The sequence below is a fragment of the Eimeria maxima genome, genomic scaffold (genome assembly GCF_000499605.1).
Source record: "Eimeria maxima Weybridge genomic scaffold, Emw_scaff304, whole genome shotgun sequence".
Taxonomy (NCBI): domain Eukaryota; phylum Apicomplexa; class Conoidasida; order Eucoccidiorida; family Eimeriidae; genus Eimeria; species Eimeria maxima.
Window position 1 is genome coordinate 1 of NW_013565888.1, and position 24,015 is coordinate 24,015.

Here is a 24,015-nt window from a genome sequence, read left to right on the forward strand (position 1 = left end):
ATATTATATATATATATATATATATATATATACCTCTATATATCGGACCCACAAGCAGCTCTGGAATCTTAAAAATCATTCGGTATTTTGCCTCAAGTGCGACCTCGTTGCTATGCCCCAAAGCGACTATCGGGGCCACAACCGTCAAAAAAGGCAGCTGTATCATCTCCGTAGAAGGTTCTATGCAGAACCTGGGCCGGTTTCCCAGCCTTCAAACAGCTTCTTAAGGTCTTGCAGGGAGAGATGTCCTTTCCTCTTGTCAGCGTCGGCTTCCTCCGGATCTACTGAGCTTTCCCCATCAGGATGATTGCCGAAGCGAAGCGTGCTTCGCGAAAGATGGCCTTTCCACTTAATCAGCTCCTCCATCCGCTCCTCAACAGTTCGAGCGCACACAAAGCGGTAGACAGAAACTGGTTGATCCTGGCAGGAGATAGCAGCCACAGATTCGAGTGTAGCAAAGCCAAGGATGGACACATTGGAACGACAGTGTCGAGAAGCATCACTCTACTTCGCGTTTTGAGAACGAAACCAAGGGCAAGAGCTACGGCACTGGATAGAAATTAAGTAAGTCTCGATAACGGGTTTGAAATAGGCAATGGCCCACCTGTCCGTACCGCCAGAGGCGCCTCATCGCCTGCTTCTCGACCTGAGGGTTCCACCAACCGTCAATGATGTAACAACGTGTTGCTTTAACGAGGTTAAGCCCTACGTTCCCTGTCTTTAAAGATAACAAGAGTATCTTTCCGCGGTGATGAGGGGAAATATCCACCTCAGATTTGCTTGCACTGGTTGGCTTCCCTGTGGTGAATGGCTTCGGTGAAGGAGCACCTGCCCTATGCGAAGCGCCAGTCCCGTGTGTCGTGCAGATGAAACGTTGCAGATTAAATTGACCCATAAAAGGTGCTCCTTCCGTCTCGGTTGCTCTCGATGTACACGAAACTACTGTACGTGCTGTCGAATGCAAGCTATCCTCCGAAAACCAATGTATAATGCGTTGCCTGGCCTCTAGACCTAGAGTTCCGTCAATCCGGCGGTAGTTGTACAGTCGCTTCATTGGTGTCCCCTGTTGGTTTGGGCTGGCGTTTCCACCTCTAGTTACCTCCTTGCTTAGATTTCCACTTAGAAACTGTGGTACCTTTATCACTGCATGAGTGGCTCCCATCTCAACAACATCATTGTCATCATCATCATTGGTAGCACCTGGGGCATCAGGTTGCTCTGTGCTGCGAACGGTTTCAACGCGTGCAAATGCCATCTCCACGAGGTCCAGCATTGATGTCCACTGCGAGAAGATGACGCAAGACCTTCCAGCCGCAACATCGGCATCCAAGAGCGCAAGAAGTAGTCGCATCTTCGTACTAAAGAAAAAGCTGTGGTCAGACAATTCGTGAAGTGCCACCTCAGAAACTGTAGCAGACCCATTCAAATGCGTAGAGCCTTGTTCCGTAGGGGATGCAACATGCAAATCCGCACCTAAACACGCTTTGTCCCTTTTCTGTGCCTCTTCCGCTGCGAGCTGGTTGCCGTGTTTTGATTCTTTATTGTTGCCAGCAGCTGCAAGCGCCTCACGGTGCTTCTTTTGCACGACATCAATCCACTGCTGGGTAGACGCCTTCGGCTTGCACGGGAGCAGCCGAACATGCTGATGAAGGAACTTACTGTTACACGTTGGGCAAACCGCTACTGCGCCGCTTTTACTATTTTGCAACAACAGGACGCAGTTGACGCAAAGGACATGCCAGCAACTTGTTAGCACTACTGCGTCGGCTGGCGGCTCAAGACAAACCGGGCAGTCTTTAAGTTTGCCCTCCAAAGCTTCCTGAATGTATTTTTGCAGTATGAAATCGGGCGCCGGCCGTGAAGACTGTGAAAAATGAAGCAAGTACGCAACCAACATGTGCGCAAGTAAAAATCCGAACCCGGCCGTTCTGAATAGCCATTGAGCGTGCGTGGGCAAAACAGCCGCGATGCGGAAATTAGAGCACGTTTTTTCGAGCCTGCCATGCTACCTACAAATGGGTATACAATGCAAGTCAAGGCTTCGCTACGATGTAAGCTAAATATAAGAACTTACGGAGGACAAGTTAAACACTACTTCGACGCCATCATTGCTGCGATATTTTGGATGGTCCTGCGCGGGGCAGACTGCGTCGATGAACTGTTGACGGCGTTGCTGTTCACGGTGCGACGGAAGCAGGGGATGATTGCATGCTTGTCGAAGCCTCAGCAGGAGTTGAAGGACATGCGTATAATGCTGCAAAACTTGGCCACTCTGAACGAGTTGGTCAAATTTGGCCTTGCTATGTTCAAAAATTGTCTGCAAGGAGCCAAACCACCAGCACTGTCGTTTTTGTCTTCCTGCCGCTGGTGCAAAGGATACTACCCCCGATATGCTTACGTTACCCAGTCTTACCATGTTCGAACAAACATGCAAAATGAATGGTTGTATAAACTCCAGCTAACCTGATAGAACAGACGCTCTTCACAGGTAAGATGTAGAGTGAATGTGTGAATTGTGAGCGGTGGAAGCGGCAATAGTGGTCTTCCATCCTCTCCCAGTTCGTCCCCGTGCCGGCGCAGCATCAGCGGAGCTAAAATGTTCCGAACTGTTTCGACCGCCTCCCGCACCATTCCTGCAAAGAGAACATGTCCACGTTCAACAGTCATTTAGTCAGCCCAAGAAATTCGAATTCATCGTAGTACAGTCAACCAGAAGGCTGGCCGTACCTTTTTCCATAGCTTGAGTTACTTTTGCCCTCCACCACCTTCGACTACCCACGGGTGAGACGCGGAGAAATTGAACGAGGGCAAATGCGTCAGAGAGGTCATTTTGCAGAGGCGTCCCCGTCAATATCCAACTGAAGAAAACTCCAAGTCGCATCAAGAATCACCCTATCCCAAACCGCTTTTGCGGCAGTCCAGTGTAGGCGGCAGCATTCTCGGGGACAGGGGAAGGTTACCGTGAGTCAGCCTCCACAGAATTGCATGCGCGGTTTACGAGCGAAGAGGTATTCTTGATGACGTGACCTTCGTCTAGAATAATCCGCCGAAAGCGAATGCTTGCAATGGGGCTTTCTGGGACGGATCCTAGATCCAGTGTGCTGACTGAACGTGGATCACAATTCACGCCTCCTCCTTCCGACTGCATATGCTTAGGTAGCTGACGGAAGTCGGATGCTAGTGTTTGGTAGCTCGTGAGCACAATGGTGTATGCAGCAAGCAGCTTGGGGTCTCTTGGACGCGCAGTACCGTAATACTGCAAGACCGTTGCCACCCCGCGTACTAGGTGTCTCTTCACCTCTGCATACCACTGCCCAATAAGCGACAGCGGCACAACAATGAGTGTTCCACCTCGCAAAAGATTGTCTCTCCCGCGTTTCAGGCTGCGTTGTAGAATGCGGGGATCGACGGCCAACAGGCTGTCCCTTCCCACTTCTCTTGGACGCTCGATTGAATTGACTTCCTTCAGGTCTGCAGCATCGCCGTCAGAGCTTACAGATATTGGTGATGCAGACAGCTGCGCTGAAGCAAAAGTATCCGATTCGTTAGCGGGAGCCCCTCCGAGTTTGTCTGCGGTGCAGCCTGGCTTCGCTGCACTTGAAGTTGCATCCGTGTCGCGTGCGCAGCCACCTTCCGAAGCTGCCAACCAGGAAGCAGCACCTTTAGGATCCCTCTCCTGAAATTCGCCGAAGGCAATGAGAGCGAGAACTTGAACAGTTTTCCCCAGACCCATGCAGTCCGCCAAAATACCGCCTCTCACTCGGCCGGTTGTGCTTGGCTTCTCCAATGAAACAAGCCCACAGCTAGTATTCACATAGAAACATCTAGGGACGAACGCCCTGGCAGTTTTGTTACCCGAGGAGGCCTGAATGGGTGTCGAACCGTAAAGCGATAAATCAGTAGTAGTATAAGGAGCTGCGGCTGGGGAAAGGCTATACTTTGCCCAAAGCGGGTCAAGCTCTTCACTTTCATCTTCCAGGCTCAACCTCTGTTCAGATTCACAGTGGAGCATCCACCAAAGGCCCTGAGCCTGATAAGGACGAAGGCGGGAAACAAACATGCTTGTTGGAGGGTAAAGAGTGCCCAGACTGCGCCGTTGCTGTGGTTGGCGCTGCGGGTCATCGGATGTAGCCCGCCCTTCCAAGACCAGTTGGCAGAGATCATCGCTCCTTTCCTCAACTTCCTCGTCATCTTCATCAATGATATGGGTCCCATCACTATCTTCACCCGTTTCGTCCTCCCCTGTGAAGCCACGAGATCTTGCTTTGAGAGAGGGTTCTAATTCTCCATTTGCATCATCTTTTCCGATTTCAGCGGATCCTTTAAACCTCTTGGGTCCATGAAGTTTATTCAGACACTCGCCAATTTCGGCCTCTTTGTTCATCCCCAAGTCAGCTGAATAGCTTTCCTCCGCTTGCCGTGAGGATGTATTGACGGGTTGCATACCCAGGAGTTGCAAAAGTGAGTCAAAGGCGCCTCCGATCAGAACAGGAAAGTGCACCTGACTCACATACGGATCCCCCCTGAGACAAAACAACCAAATGATGGCAAAATAGGAACGTTGATTAATCGAAAGTGCAGAACAACTTGCATTAAGCAATACCACCGACGAAAGCGACGAACACTTATGTGGTTGAGCCAAACTGTAGATAATCCTGTCTGCGCAATAAGAGCATTTCACCCTGCACAAAACCGTTAGTTCTGAGACGAAGTGTTCTGGGATATTTCCCTGGGGGCAGATTTTAACGGAGGGGGCCCTGGCACAGTAGGATGCACAGAGACCAAACGCTACCTTTGCCTCAGTGCGCTTAAGCGAAGCGCCTGTACGGTCACATGCACACTCATGCGGACGGAGAGATTGCTGTTAATAGCGAGACGGCGGGGTGGCATTCGGTCTGGTAGCCAGCAAATGTCGACCTAAGACATCCCAGCGACCCAAGCAAGGAAATTTACACCATGACAATTTAGACGTGTCATCCCGGAAGTAGAGCACGGGAACTCAGCCAATAAGAGGAGCGTTTGTTTGCCCGCGCAAATAAACACATGCTACCGACCCCACTCTTACCTTAATAGCTCCTAAAAGGAGCAAAGGGGCTAGGGCGCTAGCCACTTCCCTGTCAAAGCGGACAGCTTCCCTGCCGTCAATGAGAAGGCGCAAGAAAGTCGTCTGTTCAGAGATGCTGGAAAGAAGGTTGTGGAAGTCCAGTCCTGCAAGCTGGTTGCAACGGCTGGAACATTTTCCTCCTGTGCCGTTCGATGCATTCAATGAAGCACTTGTGGAAAGTGGGGTCTTATCAAGGCATTGACCGCGGAGGTTGGGCTGCCCCAGGCGCCTTTGGTGCTCCAGAAGAATGGGGTCGTTGAGGTGTATATAAACTATCCTGTAACCACTGTTTGGTAGCTTTGCCCTGCGGAAGCCCTGCTGTGGCCCCCAACGTTGTGTGTGTGGCAGCCGCACCTCTACCATCAGTGTCAACGGGTCCTGAGCCGATAACAAGATAACGTTGACACACTTAAGCAGCAACGCTAGGGCGGACAATGAAGCCATGAATCCCCTAAGCAAGCATCCCTAAATCCGGAAGAAGGCGAGCCGTAGAGTTTAGAAGGAAGACACCAAGAGTATTTATCGGTAATGGTAATGGTTCACGACTCACTGTGAGGCTGAATTTACTGATTGTACTGCTGGTGACGGTGCCGTTTGCTACGCATTCGCCTAGACAAAAGGAAAAATCGTCCGGAAGATCGTCGACAGCAGGAGTGGAATACTCCCCTACAGATGTAGGGGGGAGTACTTCGTTGCCACTGCATCCCTTGTCCCTAAGTTCGCCTGAACAAGCAGACGCTTGATAGTCTGTGCCTTCTAGCGATGCTATAGGATACTATACAATTGTCACTATACAATTGTCAATGCATCATGGATACAACAAGTCAAAATCAAAGCCTTCTGTTGCTTGTTATTGTGCGCATTCCCGGAAAAATGCCGTCTGGTAAAACACCTCACCCGATGAGTTGCTTGCATCGCGCCCATCAACTTCTCCGACTGCAGTTTCCTCTTCTTCGTCTGATTCGCCAGCCAAGTCTATCATTAACGTACGGCTCCCACCAAATGCATCTCTACCTTTTGGGGCATTCGATTGTCCCGTCTCATCAAGTAACGCTGAATTTGCTCCCTCGGGGTTTTCTAAGTGCCCCGTCCGCACCCTCGTGGGATTACCAGGGGCAACGTCCCCTGTAAGTGGGCTACATGGTGTATCTAAATGCTGGTTGCATGGACGAGGTGGAGTTGCCGACAATTTATGCCTCTTTGGTGACCGCTGTTGGGTAAGATAATCATTCAAAGCTGTTTCAAAAGAACCAGAACTGCGACGCAGCCATTCCTGTGCCTCGTGTACACTGCACCTCACGAGGGCGGCAAAGCGGGATGCGCCCTCATATTGGTCAGAAGTTCCCCCAACATTCAGAGGAACCCGTTGCATTGCAGATATTAGTGTTGTGCCCGGGTCGTACTGGTGAGCCTCCTTAACATACATTCCTGTGTCCGCCGAATGGCGAACGAACCCTTGTCAATGCCAGCTGAGATAGCCTTCTAATAAATAACGCAGCTAAGTGTGGCTCTAGCAAGCCAGTCATTGTGTGGTCAAACAGTTGAACACACGGAGACAAATACGCCACTGAGGAGATGCTGTTCCTCCTTAGAAGAAGTTGCAGATCTCTATAAATTCTCTATGGAAAGGGGATTATTAACAAACTGAAGCCCTCTAGCATGCAGGATACCTACGGTGAAGGCAACTCTGACACAGAAGCCACCCGCGGTGGGGTTGCTCAAGACAGCGGCAACCAGAAGGCCTCCAACGATGAGGCCCAGTACAAACTGCAGTGCCAATCTTCCCATATTCTGGTGTGCGTAAAAGAAGAACATTCCGGGAGTGTGGTTTCCTCACGGTTTTCTTCTGTGCCTGTAGTGAGCACCGGTCCTTCGGGCACCCGGGCATCGGGCCAGCTAGAGGTAGAAGCGCAAGATACCGAGAGTATTTTGCGGCACTCAGTAACAAGTACAGGCTTCCTAGTAAGAGCGATTACAATCATGAACTGCTGAATGAGCAAGAAAATGAATTCCACTGGGGTGAAGACAATTAGAGTGGCAACCCGTTGTTCTTGGGTGTTGGGGTCTCAAGTGCCAGAAAGCTTCTGTCATTAGAAGTCCCCCCCTTGGTGTCTTCCTTTGACAATATTAGTCACTTAGATGGATTCGTTACTCCTTTGGAGGTGCACATTAGTCCTGAAGCGGCACCCGGAGAGATACAGTTGGCTGTTTCACCTTAATTGAAAATATAGGTGCACCAACGACGGGCATATCCTTGTAGTGGTGCCGCTTTTCAGGAACGCGTTCAGACAATGGATGCTTCGTGATGTGTGCAGTTAAGTGGTTTTGTACCCAGGTTGGACAATAGGACTGGCTACGGTTATCGATATGGAATTAAGAAGCATAATCAGCCCAGTCATCATCTTCAGCCCACATGTAGCACAGTGGCTGCAGTGTTGGTAAGGCTTTTCCAAGTTGGCGCATGATCCGTGAAGGGGCCCTATCAAACGAACGCAACGCAAGCAGAAGCTTTCAATAACTGCATACAGTGTTCCTGCGTGCAGGCACAAAGAGATTTTTGTTCCTGTATACGAGCCTATCTTGCACCGTGAGTTGCGGGAAGGTAGCACTGTCTTGAGCCAATAAAATAGAATGCTGCGACACACAGGTAAGGCCATTAAAATAGAATAACAGTAGAAACAGTTAGGTTGCCATTGACTCCGATGAAAGCCATGACAAACCGCGTACTCGCTCTTGGCGTCAGGCGGTTCAGCAGCGGCGCTTAGGATGGTTAGTGACTGCGACGGAGTTTAATTGCATATTAGGAATTCTCATCCGAAGTGTTTTTAGCTCTGTCGCCACTCACAGTTGTCTTTAGATAAGTTCCAGGACCCGCGTTGCACTTGATAGCATTGCATAGATCATGGGGTGTAGAAGCAAACAAGAAACCTCACCCCCTCAGCAAAAGACCCTCTGCAGATATGTGAGTAGAACCGAAGGCGGTTAGAATATTCATATATTCATAGACACAAGAAACATTGTTTTAACCCTTCTACACTATTGGTTCATCTCCGCTTCTTATTTCTCATTCACAATGAATGTTGACCAGCATCTTCCTTGTGGTACTAACTGCGGCGGAGATTCATTCCTAGACTGGCAAAAGAACAGGCTATTACGTAGTTGAAGAACCTTTTGCAAGGGAAGCAATCGGCAGAGCATCAGAAATAGCAGTCGTGGTGAGTAAATTCCCGATGATTGACTCGGAACTTTCAAATCACTGGTTCATTTCACGGCTCTCCCCTGTAAAACGGCAATTGGTAGCAGGCTGGGCAGTGCTGCAGGGAGTAAGACGCTAAATGGCTGACCTCGCAGGGATGATGGAATACTTGTGCACCAACGAAGAGAAAAACGCGACAACTACAGAAGTAGCAGGAAGTGAACGGGGCTGGTTTGGAAACAATCCAGATATTGAGTCTGTGAATATGATCAGCAACTACTGTGCAAAACACAAAGGCGGAGATTGACCAGTAGAGTAGGAAAGCGAAAACAACGCTTGTTGTATCCATGAAGATATGAATATTTTAACCACCTTAGGTACTATTTGTCACTGTACGACGGGCTTCCCTTCTGAGGGGGTGACGTTCGTTGTTTATACCTGCACTCCATAAACAACGCGGGGCTGCCAAGTGTAACGGGGGCCCTCGAAGATTATTGTGAGTGGCAGTGGAGCCAAAATGCTAATGAGAATTCTCCTATATGCAACTAAGCGCCCTCTGAGTCTCTAGCCTTAAAGAGTGCCTCGGCTGAAACTCGCGGCGCCAAGGGAGAGTAGGCAGCCTGCCACGGACTCCATCGGAACTTGCTGTAACTCTTGGCGCAAGACAGCCCCATGTTCTAGCACAAACATGGCTTTTTACGTGCATGCATGTACACTGTAGACAGTTGTTGAGAGCTTCTGCTTTCGTTCCATCTGTCCATTAGGTGCGGATAAGGGCTTACGTGCCAACTTCGGACATATATGGCATTACCGGGCAGCCTATGCTTCACATCCCATACATGGGCGAACTCATAATCCAATAGGAGTCGTTAACTGTCCTACACGACGGAGTCAACCGGATTGCAAAATTTTCTTTTAGTGCGGAACAGCCAGGTGTGTAGGCGACGAAGACCAAAAGTCAGCACCCGAAACTCCCGTTCAACCAGGGCAAGGCAGAGCAGCTACTCGTGAAAAAGTTGTGGCGGAAGCGGCAGAGATAGAGGGAATTATCTTCCACATGTTCCAAATATGCCTCCAACGTAAAGAGAAAATGCATGTCATGTAATGAAAATGATATTAATACAGTAAACGTACTAAAATTCATCCCTAAGCAGATAGCAGCCGTTGGGGCTGGGTAATACTGAGATGGAAACGCGTGTTAAGAGAAGGACCAGTTCTGTTTATCACAAGAACTCCCGGTTCTTTCAATTGGTGACTCCGGTCTCCTTATTTTTCTGTGCGTTTATATATCCAACTGAAGTGGGTACTGCACCTAATGCTGAGCCGGTTCTAGTCATCTATAGTAGCTGCTTCCAACACACTAAGGAGCATACGGTCACATTCGATACATCACGAATTGAAGCTACACCATTCAAGCATCCCAAGGAGAGTTATCTATTGTGGACATACTGTGTCTTTCCGATATAAATAATAGGGATCCTCCTGAGAAACTGTTCTCCGTAACTGGCTGCAGCTCCATTGTAGCCGGCACTCCTTCACGTCTACTGGAGGAGATGCTGCAGTCGCTGTGGAAAAGCATCTCATCGTGGGGGGATCTACCAGCCAACTTCCCTTATACCCTGGGATCGGCCATACCTTATGGTTTCGAGCTACCAGGGGGATTCGTTCAATTTTCTGCAACCAGCACAAGGCAATCCACCGGTGCTGCCGTGGAAGGAAGCGGCCGCCAGCGTCCAATTCTGGATGCATTGCTTAACCCAGGCAATGCATCTCAGGTATCTGTCTTTGCACTGAAGCGTGCCAAACAGCAGTCACCACCGTTTAAAAGCAACGGCTCAGTGTCTTTGCCCACTTTTGATCAGGCGAAGAACCACTTCGCTAAGTGCAAGACACTGCTTCATCCAAACCTCCTCAAGGTACTTGGCACATACGAAACGAACAATGCCCTCTACATTGTTACAGAATGTTGTTTTTCCCTGGTACACGTGGTATACCTCAACCGACAGCAGCAGCAGCAGCAAGAGTTAGCTGCTAAACGGCCCCCTTCATTACCACAGCAGCAGAGAAGTGATCCACCCACAGCTTCAGTCGATGGAGTTTCAGATTCTACTCGTAAAGCGGAGGCGGCGACAGTTGCCGCAGCTGAGGTGGCCGCCAACACCTGCTGGAATTTCCTCGAGTTAACAGAAAGCCTTTCTTTTCTCCATGACCAATGCAAACTTGTCCACGGCGAGGTTTCACCCTTTTCCATATTCGTCACTCCACATGGTAAGGCATGTGCAAACACGAAAATAATTGAGTTTAGGAAACTGACTAGACTAATTCAGCAGTTGGCACCCGAATGGCGGAGGCATCTCAGCGAGCCACTTACTACGTGCTCGCGTAAAACGTGACACTTGAGGACAGCTTTCTACTTGGTAGCCCATTAGTGCACTGAATGTGCAGGGAAATGGAAGTTGAGCTCCTTTGTTCTGACGCGCTCCTTGGAGGATGTGCAGTGGCCGGAGTTTTACTCTTTAATGCTATCAACTGCAAGCGCAGCCCAGGGATGGGAACCACCAAGGCCCTCACCAGGATCTCGACCAGACTTTCTCGACAGGTAAAGGACCACCGTTGCATGGCGGGAATACTCGGAGCCGGACGGCACTTCACACGTGGCCACGGTGGCACTCTGTAAATTGTTTGTTGTATGATGCAAGCTGTTTCTGCTTTCCAGGTGGGGGCTTTGCTCCGTGTTTGCCTGGTGGCAAGAGTGTCTTAGGGACCCTTATAGCTCTGTCCGGCCTGTACGCTCTAACCGAAATGATGGCTCTTCTTGCGGCCTCTCTATTGGCATCAGCGATGCATCATTCCAAAGGGCCCTGCACAAAGTACCTCCTGCTTTACAACGATTGATGCGGAGGATTTTGGATTCGAGCGGAAGCGCTGTTAGGCTGTCCAAGTTGACTGATGGCGGCGATCCGTGTTTTGCAGGTATGCTTTCTATAATATTTATTGAGCATATTTATGATTACAGACCGGGTGCATGCATTGGAGCTTCTTCAGGGCATCCCAGAGGCACATACAGAAGCGTTCTTCCCAGTTGTTGCTTTATGTAGTGTGTAATGCACTTGTTGCCAGCACTCTGAATAATTTTATCAGGCACATTGAAAGTATTACGCTTCATTGTTCGCTGGTGAACCCTATTTCGACCCGACCTACGCGCATTACGTTACTGTGTGCCAGCGTGTTGTTTCGCACTGAGCAGTCTTGAGGACAGCAAAGCAGTTTCGGTGCCTGAATTGTTTGTGTCAGGGGATGTCTGCTGCCAATTTTTGGCATTTATCCGCACTTTCCCTGTTAGGAGTCATGTGGACAAGGAGAGATTTTTTGAGCAGCAACTGCCAACAGCCCTCCAACAGCAACAGATACCGTATGGCATGGCTGTGCACTTGCTACTTCCTGAACTGGCGTTGTTGTTCATGAACAGCAGCGCGTCGGCGTATCACTGTAGCATCATCAAGTGCATCATGTCAATTGTAGCGCCTCTGTCTACTCCGTCAGGAAGCTCGGTAAAGCGCAACAGCTGCACTAGGGATGAGGCCGCGGTTCCACTTCAATTGTTTTCTGAAGTTCTTACCCATGCTTTCGATAACTCTGATAGGGCCATACGGTGAGTCCGATTCTTTCTTGACTATTTCATGTCTTTAACCTTCGATATATTAGCGTGCAGCCCTGTGTGCCTTTGCGGCTGTTCAGATTCGCCTTGCTTTCCCAGCTACCTGCAGTGCAGAGTCTGCTGCCTGATGACTTTTTTGGTCGCACATGGTCTTCATTGACATTGGGCCTAGAAGACTCCGCTCCTCCCATTCGGGCATTCACTGCACGCATTCTGTCACTTTATGTTTCGCGTTTGCCGCGTGATGCGCCCCAGGTGAGTCTAGTCTTGATACTTGCAAGCGCTGCAGGAGCACCTCAGCAGCATGCCAGCGTTGTTCCAAACCAGTGAATTGGGGAACCACCACTAAGGTGGCAGCGTAGACGAGGTATACAGCGGATAAGTGTCAGCCGATTTGATGGTTGGTGGCACTACATGCAACTTTTGCTGTGTGCAAATTTGTTTCCTTTGGGTTGTTCGCGGTGTAGGCCTCTACGGCATTTGCTCTTCTCGAGCACAGGCTGCGAGATTCGGCAGGCGCAGTTCGTCTTGAGGCTGTCATCGCTGCGGCAGCCGCAGCAATGAGCATTAGAGAGAGCGGCACGCAAGGATGCCCACCCGTGCTGGTGGAAATCCTCTCGGCATCCCTTCGAGACCCAGAAGATAACATCCGACTGGCTGGCTTGGAGGTAATGAATCTGTTGGATGATGCAGCGCTACCCGACCCGTACACGTTTTGAAACTGCCTACTTGGGTCGGTGCTTGCGGGGTTTTCCTTTTTCCTGGAATACCTTCATTCCAGCCTCTGTGTTGCCGTGCAGGCAAGCGCCTACTGCGCGGATTCATTGCCACTGGAGGGATTGGTGACTCTGCTTGCTGCCGCCTCGCCGTGCTTTCTGTCGCCGTCAGCGGCAGTTATTTCTGCAACCTCATCGTGCATTAATGTCTTAGCGGTTGCTGCGAAAGCAAGAGCGGAGATGAAACAACAGCCACACGACCAGCGAACAGAAGCAGGTAAACGTCGGTCATCAAGTGTGGCTATTGCAGTGGATGCAGTTTACGATCCTCGTCCATTCGGTTTTTTTCATGAATCGGTCTCTACATGTGATGCTGCGGGGACCTGGTGATTTTCCAGAACATTCACACCACGCCGACAAAGCCACTCTCAAGCCATCAGACGGGTGGCTGGCGACAATGAAAACCCTTGGAATAACATTAGGTGGGTGTCAGTGCTGGTAGACCGCAGCAACACAAGGCCTATCCTCGGGGATGGTAGGAGAGATACTGTGAATAAACAGGCAGCGTTTAGTTTGTCTGAATTGCCGGCTTCGCAGGGTTCAGTAAGCCGCAGGCTGACACGGCAGAACTCATGCTGCATGGAGGTAGGAGCGGAAACAATCATAGTGCACCTTTGGGAACTACGGGAGAAAATGTATCGACTGCAATGGGGAGGTACCCCCAGCCTCGACAGCCTCCCCATCCACCTCCAATCCCATCATCCAGTTCGCCGCCTAGCCGGTCAACTGACGAGTTTAAGGATGCCCGTGAACCCATAAATTCGTGGGGTGGGCGGCATGCCGCTTCCTGTAGCGTGAATAGCCTTAATCTCGTGTTAGCTGCAGTATCGCAAGTTGCTCCTGCCTTTAAAAGTGGTCACGCTGTGTTTGCCTCCTCAGATTAATTATGCCGGCGGCTGGCAACTAGAGCGGCATTATGGAGTTTAGCTCTGGATATGCTGAAAGCAGTGCGTTTTTGTTTTTCAGGTGACGATATGGAGATTCCAGCAGACACATGGGAAACAGTACCATGCTTTGAAACCCAGAAGCATGGGTCAAACCCTTCTTGTGGAAGCAGTGTCGGAGGGGCCACTGCGCCGCAACGGGAGGATGCTGTCAACAATAACTTTGGGGGTCACAGGATCCAGCGGAGCGCTACACAAGGCGAGGCTCCCTCTCTCTGTACTGGGATGCACACGTCGGTCGTTAGTAGAGGTGCCAGTGGCAGCATGCGCCTCCAGGCAGCAGCGCCAGCACCTCTTCTGGCGGTTAAAGGAGGTACATGCGCAACGGGCACGGCAGCCAACAAGGGGAACTTCATTCCAGCCCCTGCATCAACGGTAGAAGCGTCCTTTTCCGCAGATGACTTTTTCGCCTCTGTCGAGAGAGAAGCAGCCAAGCGGAACATTTAACGCAGGGTTGGAAGGCTTTGTGGGCTGTTCGCGCTCTTGGTAGCGTTCCTCTGCACCCCACCCACTGCCATTAAGGGCGAGCTACAGTGCGCCAGTTGCCGCTCTTGAAGACCAAGCCGGGCATAAAACCTTTCCTTAGTGTATCGGGCCTGCAGATAATGACACTGACTAGTTTTGGAACTCTGGAGGGCGACTAGACGTGCATTTCCACGGAATCAGAAAGATTCCGTCTCGGTTTTCCCGAGTGGAGGGCGACTAGTTTGGGGGACATCGGGGTTATAGTTCGAACTCGCTGTGCGCTCGTGCTTGTTGTAGATGCTCAGTTTGAATCACCATTTGTGGGTGGGGGAGCCTTTCAATATTTGTTGTCCTCTGCATGGTGAAAGCTCGCATATCGTTTCTTTGCTGAGCAACGAATTTTTGTGCGATCAGCGATCGTTACGAAAAGGATGCAAACGCCTTTTAGCCACATCATGACTATAGACTTTTTTTAGTAGCATACTTACAACGTTCTCCTCCAAGGATTTTTGCCTGATAGATTTCGTGTATCTTGAATCCACCACGAGAGACTGGAGGCCAAAGGGGAGCTGCCCGCACTCAACAGTTATACGTTCCATCAGCAGGCGAGCAAGAGTGGTGCGGGGACAGCTTTGGGTTGCCATGGTTTGTCCCCACTCCGATGTTGCTCCGTTTGACTGGCAGTTTGGTCAACATGGGCAAATTGGTTCGATACTGAGAATCGTAGCAGCATATAGCTTTGCCACACCCTGGTTTAATCGGCAGTTGATTTTGCAATCAGTTCCTGCCTTGACTGGGCTGCTGCGAAGCATTCTGGTTCGGATCTCCTAAAATTGTTGAGTCAGCTCTCTACACGCTGTTCGGAGCCCACTACACAATCGAAGGCAAGAATCACATGTTCAATGTGGCAGCGGAGAATAGCAGTGTTGACACGACCCCGCTCTGTTACTGACAGAAGCCGGTCCACGGCGTACCTAACAATGAGTGTTTGTTGCCTTTTCCTATATTCGTGGAAACGTGCCCATGATGTTCCCTCCACGACGGTTCTTCAACCCAACTAGGGCAAAATGGGAACAATTCATCTCTCATGCAGCCGACAGTCCTCTGCGGTCTACTGCCCAAATACCTGGGGTTCCTGAAGAGATGACGCAGCCCTCCGTGTGCTGCAGCATTCGTTTCATCAACTCTTTCTGCAAGCCAATCCCTCGGGCGAGCATGCCCACAGCCTCTCTTGATGCTTGCATCAAAACTCTAGAGGACTGCTCAGCACATACTTGGCCGGGACTCCTGTGTTCAAGTTGGAATTTACATTCCTAATTCGTACAGAGCTTCCTACATCAGCTCAGGGCGGCGGCCCCCGTTCCAGCCTGCGCTACGCTGCTTAGCAGCATATGGCACCTTTAAGATGCCACCCAAGGGACTTCGGTCAGTACCAACCGCGCGTGATTCACAGAAGACGTATAGCCATACGGCAGAGTGTTGCGTGTGCACTGAGTTCCTGTAATCGGGTCCTGGATCTCCCTCGATGACCGTCATGAGCCACAGGGCTGTTGGTGCCGGATGTAGTGAACAGCGTGCTCAGCTGTTACTGCGTATAAGTCTTAATTAGTTCAACCTGGTGAACAGTCTAGCTGAGTCTAGCTTATAGGTGCTGAGTTTCTGCTAATAACACTTGAATAAGTAACACTAGAATAAGGAAATAATCACTCTTAAAACATATTCGAGTCCATATTTCCAGGAAAAACCCAGAATATTAGAACCTACCGGCTCCCCCCCCTAGAGAGGGTCTGAGCCTAGGCAACTGAGTTAGCCTCACGGTCAGTCGTGGGTCTCGTGTAGGCGGACGTGCAATCTTAACTAATTTGACCTCTTTTCCATCTAAATAGTTCCAATATATATGTATTTATATTTCTCATTGTTCCCTTCCATGAGACTAGTCATTTAAGGTTACCACATGCGCTCTATTGTAGTGTGCGTGCACTACACCGGGTATTCTTCACTGTTTCCCTGCAAACAGGAGAGGAGACTACAAGGTCTGGTTGCTAGAAGGTATATAACTACTGGCAAAAATTAAGCTTGATGGGCACATTGTGGATGTTTGTGCTCAGCGTGAGATGCTGTATATCATCGTTTCTGCAGAAGTCGGCGGTGCATGAGGGCCCCACATGAGGCCCCCATTCGAGACAGCTGACAAGCTACAGTGCCTTGGACCCTCGATGTAGAAGAGGAGAAAGTCGTTAGATGCTTTTGGAAGAAAGCATAGTTTTAAGTTTGTGTGTGATTCCGGGAGGCCCAGAGTCACTGGATGGCCTCACTGATGGCAGTCGCAGCGATACTCCTGTCCACAGGAGGCACAGTCCCTCAGTTTTTTCGATACTGAGTCCACCAATGCACTATCTCAAACACGGAACTACACAGAAAGAGTATGCGACACTCTCGAATGCACATGATGCTCCCTCGACACTGTTGACAACAGGACTTCTGACACGTAGCATATCACCTGACCGTCTGTAGGTGTGCTGTATTTCGACATGGACCGTTAGAAGCATTCAGTCGAATTGCTGTAGGTGGTTTAGTGGCAGTTGCTATTTTTTGATTCCTCAGAAGCGTGCGGAACTGCCCATCCGCTCACATTTGGAGCAGGGCAAATTTGCGACGATGCCATTTCTGTGGCTCTTATTTAGTGTCATTTGCTGCCTAATACAAGCAAACGGATCACGAATCCGGACACAAGTAAGCTACGGCGTTTGCCTCGCTGAAATACTTACACCACAATCAGGCCCCCCATTCTTCTGAGTTGTGCCAACTGTGCATTTATATGTAGGGTTCTTCGAAGCAGCTTCCTTTGTCTCTACTACCACAGTGCGAGGTATGCTATTGAGCTAGTATGGTCCCACTCCTGTTGCACTCTCATATAGTACTACCTCGATCAAGATGGATTGCCCCTTCCATGCGGCAAGGTGCTGCTTTCAACGCCGTCTGTTGTGGGTGCAGGCACTGCGAAGCTTGAGTGACCATTCTCGCGGAGAAGCAACTAAGAAGGCCTTAGGCCTTCTGCGGAATACCTTTTTGAATGGAAGAGTGATTGGGCAAGATGGAGAGCCGGCAAAGTCTGTTCCCTTCGTGGTCAGCATTGGCCGTCCGCTCCAGCGTCCAGCCCTAAGGGAGCTGCTGGGCTGTGATGCCGGCTTTTCGGACAACGTAGAACAGTCGAAGTGTCTCTCCTCGGGTATAACTAAGGACAAGGCGGCCACAAAGGATCTAAAGGGAACGTCAGAGCCATCCTGGCGTCAGCTGTGCGCGGCAACAAGTGCGTTGCAAACACCTACTATACTGGACAGATGAATTCTGCCTTTTTTAAACACTTGAAGGCGCGTATTGCATTAACTTGCAGAGACCACGGAGGCCACTGAATCACATTTTTCCCCTGTATGATTCCCGTTTGTGCGTTGTTCCCAGACATCGGACTCGAAAGGCTGGGATCCAGTGCCGTATTGCTCACTCTCGAGCTGCCTTCAACTGTAAATGATCAGGAAAAGGACGGGGTATCTACGGTAGAGAGAGAAGACACGTCAACACGGTATAATCAGGAGCTGCGCTCCTCAGAAGGCCCATCGGCAGAAAATTCCGTTGCCGATTCCCGTATGGTAACAACAAGGGAAGGTAATGGGTCAACAGAAAACTTAGGGTATGCTTCGGAGAGCATGAATGCTTTGACAGAAGCGGCTATGATCGAAGCCGTTGCACACACATTAGTTGAGGCAGCCGACATCCTGGTTATACCTCTGCTTAGTAATGGGCTTGATTGCACATCGCGATTGAATGACTCTTTGGAAGATCACGAATTTGGAGAGCTTCTTTGCATGGGGAATGCTGCAAGAGGAACCGAGGGCAGGCCGCATACAGAACTGGGCAATAGTCAAACAGGGTACAGTTGTGGACAATTACCTCGGGCTGATATCAAGCCCGTGGATGATCGGGTTCTTCTTCCAGAAGATGTTTTACAGCTGTTGCAGGCAATGCGACAGCTGGTTAACGATGACGGGTATCATGGTGGGACCAGCATTAGTACGAGACAGCCCTGCATCCAGCCAAACGCCCCCAAGCGACTACCGTGCCCGGGAGCAACCCGACATCGCCGGTTGCCGTTCGTCGTCATCGTCCTGGAGGTAATTTAGAAATTGATGGAGTCATGATGCACTGGTTGGTTCAATGTTTTAATGGAATCTCTCGGCAGATTATTCGAATTGCAATTATTGGCAGCGTGCACGCATCGAGTCACTGTCTGCTCCACTCGGCAAGCGTGGCACGTACGTTGGACCTGTAATGCCTTGTGCGAGTTGGTTTGAATACCTGCTTTGCTGCTATAGACAGAGTCAGGCAATGCTTCACGGGCTGTTCTTGGCGTTGCAGGGGCGAGTGTCTCAGTCAAAGCAGGAGGCTATTCGTGCAGAAATTCGCACCCAACTGGGCACCCCTGAAGGCAAGCTCAGTCCGATTCAAAGTAGTTATTGTATAGAACAGGGTTGGGGTAGGTACGCCGCAGCTCACCTGTGGACTATATTGTTCGGTGCCGGTGCTATCTCATTGCCGCAGCCAGAGTAACGGTGGTCGGCGTGCAGCCACCAGAGGGCAAGGATGCTCGGGATGAAATGGGCCGTCTGATACAAGGGGTTGAACCACGGAACGCTTCAGTGGCGCACATTGCTGGTATACACCGGACACAAAGTTTTGGAGCAATTAGCGCCCGAAAACGCGTATAACCCGTTGTCTGGTGCAGACTAGATGCCTCGCGAGGTGAAGACAAAGAGGGTAATATGCGATGGGATAATATGAGGTTTGTGCTGCTACTGTGTTCGTTTGTTGCTTCTGCAGATGCATTGGCAGCTCTACTCACCAGACAATATGTTTCAGGTCTTCCCAACACTTCTGAGTTTGCTGCACATGCTCTCTCCTCCAACGTCTGCGCGGCGGCCTTTAGGCAATCCCTGGCAGATGCGAGGGTGCGGCTCATCATTAACCCTAGAGGTTTTGTGGCTCCCGATATCTATGCGAAAAAGCAATACATGGGGTGTTATGTAAAAGTACTGTAGCGAGGGTTTTGGTTTCCAGTCTTTGTGCATCACAGAACGGATTACACCAGCTCCAACGACGAAATTTGCAGAACGCTTCGACGCAGCCATTCGGTTCAGTAGCCCAAAGAATCCTATCTGAGGCATTGACCTTTTACGACTACCGGACCCGGAGGTATCAGGTGGGCGGGGTTTCCAATTCAATATAATTACCATTGTAGGATCGGAATAAGACGAATGATACGGGCGATAAACCGGCTTTACAGGGATTTTGTGGTCACTTCAGCTTTCGCTGCAACGTAGAGCACTCCGCAAGGAGTTGAAGGGTTGTCTTGAGAGAGAAATCCGTGCTATATTCCTTAGGTAAGCTTTCGATCAATGCATATGAGTGGGGGAGACTGGCTGGGACCAATTGGTCCAACGTCTCCTGGCTGTATGCACGACTCAGCGGTGGCATTTACAAATGCGGTGCACCCCTGGGTGAAATTCAGGGAAGCCCTGGAGATAGAAAGCAATATCAGGCAAGGTCTTCGAGCAGAACTGATTGCTGTATTGCAGAAGGACGCACGACACTTTGAATCTCTGGCAACAGGAGTTATTAGAAAGGTTAGCTTCGCTGCTGTTCGCTACACTGACACGCCTTCCGGCGCAAGGCTTCAGTCTTCGGCATTACATCTTTCCTAGCCGGTCCGACCAGTATTTAACGAAGGGCTTTTCTGAAAGATGCTTGTTTGTGGGGTTACAGGCGTTGATGACACTGGATCAGCGACTGAGGCACCTGCTACCCAACGTGGCTGGCTCCACGGTTCAGCGGTCTATGGATTCACAGTCTGCTAACCACGTCACGCATCGAACAGCTACTGAGCAGCCCGTTCGTGGGGTGGCATCCGATGCAAAGGCTGGCTGGAACATCCAGCAGTTCCGCAACTTATCCCACTCTCTGCTTGAAATCTATTTTCTGCTTCTTCAGAAGTCCGCTAGGGACTTTTCCGCAATGGCAGCGGAATTATCTGGGTCTCCCCTTGGCATGTTGCTTCGTCAGCAGCAAGTAAGCAAAATCTCTATGCACTGTGAAGATTCATGGGAAAATGCTAGCCAATAGCAGCTTTCAGATTCTCTGCGTTGTACGAAAGTCAATGATTTGCACTTTCTTCACGGTCGGCATCAGGGACGACCGTGGAGCACTGCTGCCTCACGAGAAGGTCGACCGTAATTTGTGCACGATTGGGTGGGTAACTGCAAGTGTCTCGCATGAGCTTTGATGCCCTGCGCGTCTGTACAGGGTCGTCCATGGCTAGGTATCTCTGTTCGGCCACATCTCTCCATAGCCAGTCTCCTTCGCTTGCGTGGAAATGGAAACCTGCAGGGTTACTCTCGCTACAATGCAGGGCCAGTCCAGTTTCTTTTCGGGTATGATTTGCCGTTTTGCTTTTCAGCTATTCTCATTCATTCACTGGCTTGCAGGGATGCAAAACCTTTTTCGTGGTATGATTGATCCTGTGTGCGCTTCCAGGTTTACAAACGATGGCGAAGTGCTTGAGAGCGGCCGGCATGCATCTTTCCGCTTACAGCCGAAACTTCATTTTGATGTAGAAGTAGATTGAGATACACAGTTCTGAGTTGCCAGCTGTAGTGGTTCACGGCAAGTGTGCGACACTGTAAAGCTGTTTGACATTTCCCTGCATCCTGCTCGTGGTCTGCGTAGCCAGGGTTAAGGTGTTATAGTGAGTGCAGTAAGGAACGTACTAGATGGGTCTTCGCCATGATGCTGGTAGCACAAGGCTTCTGAAGATTTTTCGACTTATTGCAAAACCAGCGACGGTGGGGGATATCCTCCAGCTCAGACATTGTCGTTTAATTCTTTTCTTGACCCTCATCTTGGCTTTACGTGTGGGGTTTTATGTTTTGTATGGTGTGTTCGTGACTTAAGCGTCTCCGTTTGAGGCCGAAAAACGCCAAAACGTGGATGAGGCTACAACGCGTAGATGAGCTAACTAGTATGAAGGGCTGAGACGCTGCATGGGAAGACATAGACATTCTGTGGAAGCTGAAGCTTTTATCTTGGAGCTTGCGTTTTGCCGTGGTTCCCTGTCTAAGGCATCCGTTCAAATATGCAATTCGTGAGAAACAACGTTTGAAGCGTGGCGCAATTCATACACAAAATAAATTCTGCACCTAGCGAGCTGTCTAAGGGTAACTAATGTATTGATGTGCTGCTGCACGTTCGACACCAACACCAAAGTATTTCCATCCCGTTGCTGTTCCGCCGTATGTTCGCCAAATGTCTAAACTCAGATGGCTTCGGGGGATATTTTGCTGATTTTCACCGTCCGAAGAGTATATCCATACAAGGTGTCCACTATCCTCGCAGCCCATGCAACTGCATTTAAACGTGGCAGGAGAGAAGTCGTCACTGTTGTGGCATAGTGTGTCCGATGCCGGCACGTTGGCCAATATCTCTGAAGCACTCAAGAAGGTCTCAACAACATTCTGCAGTGTGCATGCATACAGGTGAAGAGCTTGGTTGTGCTTGCATATGGGGCTGCACTGCACCATGAGCAACAGCAAGTTTTGCTGCAACCCATGGCAGGTCTCTTTCTCTCCCGTGGCGCCAGACGGTTCAGCCGCTGCTCCCAGACAGCCTAGAGACTGCGATGGAGGTTAATTGCACCTAAGAGCAGATGTAAACCCGCCGTGCACACCCAAAGGCGGGATTCTGCGCAGCCCCAAGCCGCCACGTTCTCAACAGCCTCGACAGCCAACTCATTGCGTGGGTGCTGGCCGTGCTCTACGGAAACAATGTGAGCGGAGCAGCAGAAGCAGCAGACAGTCGCCTTGACCCCCGCAGTAACACGAAGTGTTTGCAAGCCAATACAGTCATCGAAAGGGATCGGGACCGGTACATGAGGACTGCACGTGCATGAGGCAAACAGAGTGAAAACGAAAAGTCTCAACAACGATCTGCAGTGTCTGTGCGTACGGCAAACAAAGCTTCTTTGTACTTCTTCGTGGGGTTGCCTTGTGCTTCAAGTTGCAGCAAGGTGCGTTGCAACTCACGGTCCGCCTCATCTCCCGTTGGTCCAGGCACTTTCAGACACTGCTCTCAGGATGTGTGGAAAGCGGGGAAAGAGGCCAGTTGCATGTAAGGGACCTGAGTGTTTCGGCTCCACTGCAGCTCGCTGTATTCCTCGTATAAAGCCAGTAACCTGCTACTACATGGAAAGGTTAACACGAATGGCCTCCGCAAATTCGACGAGTGGGGTGGCAACACCTGACGAGAAATATGTTTCCAGGCCTAGGAATCCATTTCCAAATATCATGCGCTTTTGTGTTGCTTGTTTAATGCTTTGTTGAGGAGAAAGAGTGGCAATTTCTGCAACCTGCTGCGAACCCACTCCCCTACCCTCGCTAGCTATGCGAAGAAGCCCCCACAATGCAGCTATCAACATAATGGTGCCTTACACATCATTAAACGATCTAGCAATACTTGGACGCCATAAAATTAGTCAGGTGCAATGCATTCCAGAATTTGTCGGTGTGAAGAATCTCCACTGGCACAATTTGCCCGTGACGACGCTCCACGTCATCTGCAGTATCTTACACTAAGTAATATTTCTCTGGCAAGGCAAAAAATTACTAATTATTTTCTGTGATAGGGGGTTAATATGCTCTGCCCCACCTTACGCAAATATAACCACTTGCGCAGACAGTTTACACATGACCTAGGCACCGCCTAGGCTGTGTGCTACATCGGAATGACCCTCTGTAGCTTTGAAACACTTCATAGCAGTAAAGTGAATTTAATTGGTCTGCACGAGGATAGAGGACAGTTAAGAATGAATTACATTATCATTTACTGGGGTGCCGTCTTGGAACGAGAACTCCGTGCAGCTCCCTACACATTTCCTGTAGTGCACGCGCACTGCAATAGAGCGCATGTGGCAACCTTAAATGTCTAGTTTCATGGAAGGGAACAATGAGAAATATAAATACATATATATTGGAACTCTTTAGATAGAAAAGGGGTCAAATTAGTTAAGAGTGCACGCCCGCGCACACGAGACCCAAGACTGACCGTGAGGCTGACGCAGTTGGCTCAGACCCTCTCCAGGGGGGGAGCCGGTAAGTTCTATTATTCTAGGTTTTTCCTGGAAATATGGACTCAAATATGTTTTAAGAGTGATTATTTCCTTATTCAAGTGTTATTAGCAGAGATTAGCTGAGTCCAGCTTATAGGTGCTGAGTGTGCACCGGGTTGAACTACTAGGAGTTATACGTAGAAACAGCTGGGCACGCTGTTCACTGCATTTCCACGTCTGTCTCTCGAAGCCCATCAACGACAATTACCATGCGAGCATGTTTAATTGTTGGATCATCACACGCCATACACAAGCAGATTACCAAAAGCACCGCTTGTCTTGAGTCACCGTGCTTTGGTGCTTACGCGCAGAAGCTGCCGTTGCCACTGGTCCGAAACGGTCATTGGTGGACATCCTACAGTGCATAGATTGATCAATGGCTTACCAGTAAGCCTCTGTTACATAAGCCAATAAACAGTTGTGAAACTTCAAACAGAGTTCAAAATAAGCAAATACCCTACGGAACTGCTGCTAGCCACCTACCCTGCCCACTGGCAGCCTGCAGTCCTGTGCGCGGCCTGCTTTTTGACCTCAAGCTTCCACATGCTTGCTGAATATCTTCCTTCCTCGCTCCATGTAAGAGTTTATCCCACAGAATATATTTTTGTCCTACTAAGGTATACCGTAACATAACCTGCCTACTGTCCACTGCAGCAGCACA

At 49.9% G+C, this 24,015-nt stretch overlaps 3 protein-coding genes across 3 annotated transcripts; 2 read left to right on the plus strand and 1 right to left on the minus strand.

Annotated features, from left to right (window-relative positions):
* Nucleotides 1-180: 180 nt before the first annotated feature.
* Nucleotides 181-6,530, minus strand: EMWEY_00027450 (DNA repair protein, putative; the record flags this gene model as incomplete). Its single annotated transcript, XM_013481287.1, has 11 exons — nucleotides 181-420; nucleotides 605-1,864; nucleotides 2,075-2,317; nucleotides 2,464-2,633; nucleotides 2,728-2,858; nucleotides 2,961-4,523; nucleotides 4,604-4,659; nucleotides 4,828-4,917; nucleotides 5,066-5,482; nucleotides 5,655-5,827; nucleotides 6,002-6,530. 11 exons carry the CDS (start codon nucleotides 6,528-6,530, stop codon nucleotides 181-183), a joined length of 4,872 nt encoding a protein of 1,623 aa, XP_013336741.1.
* Nucleotides 6,531-9,853: 3,323 nt separating this feature from the next.
* Nucleotides 9,854-14,125, plus strand: EMWEY_00027460 (SCY kinase (incomplete catalytic triad), putative; the record flags this gene model as incomplete). The annotated part of the gene is made up of 9 exons (XM_013481288.1): nucleotides 9,854-10,568; nucleotides 10,746-10,899; nucleotides 11,017-11,273; nucleotides 11,595-11,952; nucleotides 12,039-12,213; nucleotides 12,426-12,626; nucleotides 12,759-12,951; nucleotides 13,272-13,319; nucleotides 13,701-14,125. 9 exons carry the CDS (start codon nucleotides 9,854-9,856, stop codon nucleotides 14,123-14,125), a joined length of 2,526 nt encoding a protein of 841 aa, XP_013336742.1.
* Nucleotides 14,126-17,077: 2,952 nt separating this feature from the next.
* EMWEY_00027470 (hypothetical protein, conserved) lies at nucleotides 17,078-20,819 on the plus strand (the record flags this gene model as incomplete). Its single annotated transcript, XM_013481289.1, has 10 exons — nucleotides 17,078-17,453; nucleotides 17,603-18,312; nucleotides 18,557-18,635; nucleotides 18,740-18,853; nucleotides 19,019-19,146; nucleotides 19,272-19,390; nucleotides 19,519-19,578; nucleotides 19,707-19,821; nucleotides 19,961-20,263; nucleotides 20,652-20,819. The coding sequence occupies 10 exons, from the start codon at nucleotides 17,078-17,080 to the stop codon at nucleotides 20,817-20,819; spliced, it is 2,172 nt and encodes a 723-aa protein (XP_013336743.1).
* Between the last annotated feature and the right edge of the window lie 3,196 nt (nucleotides 20,820-24,015).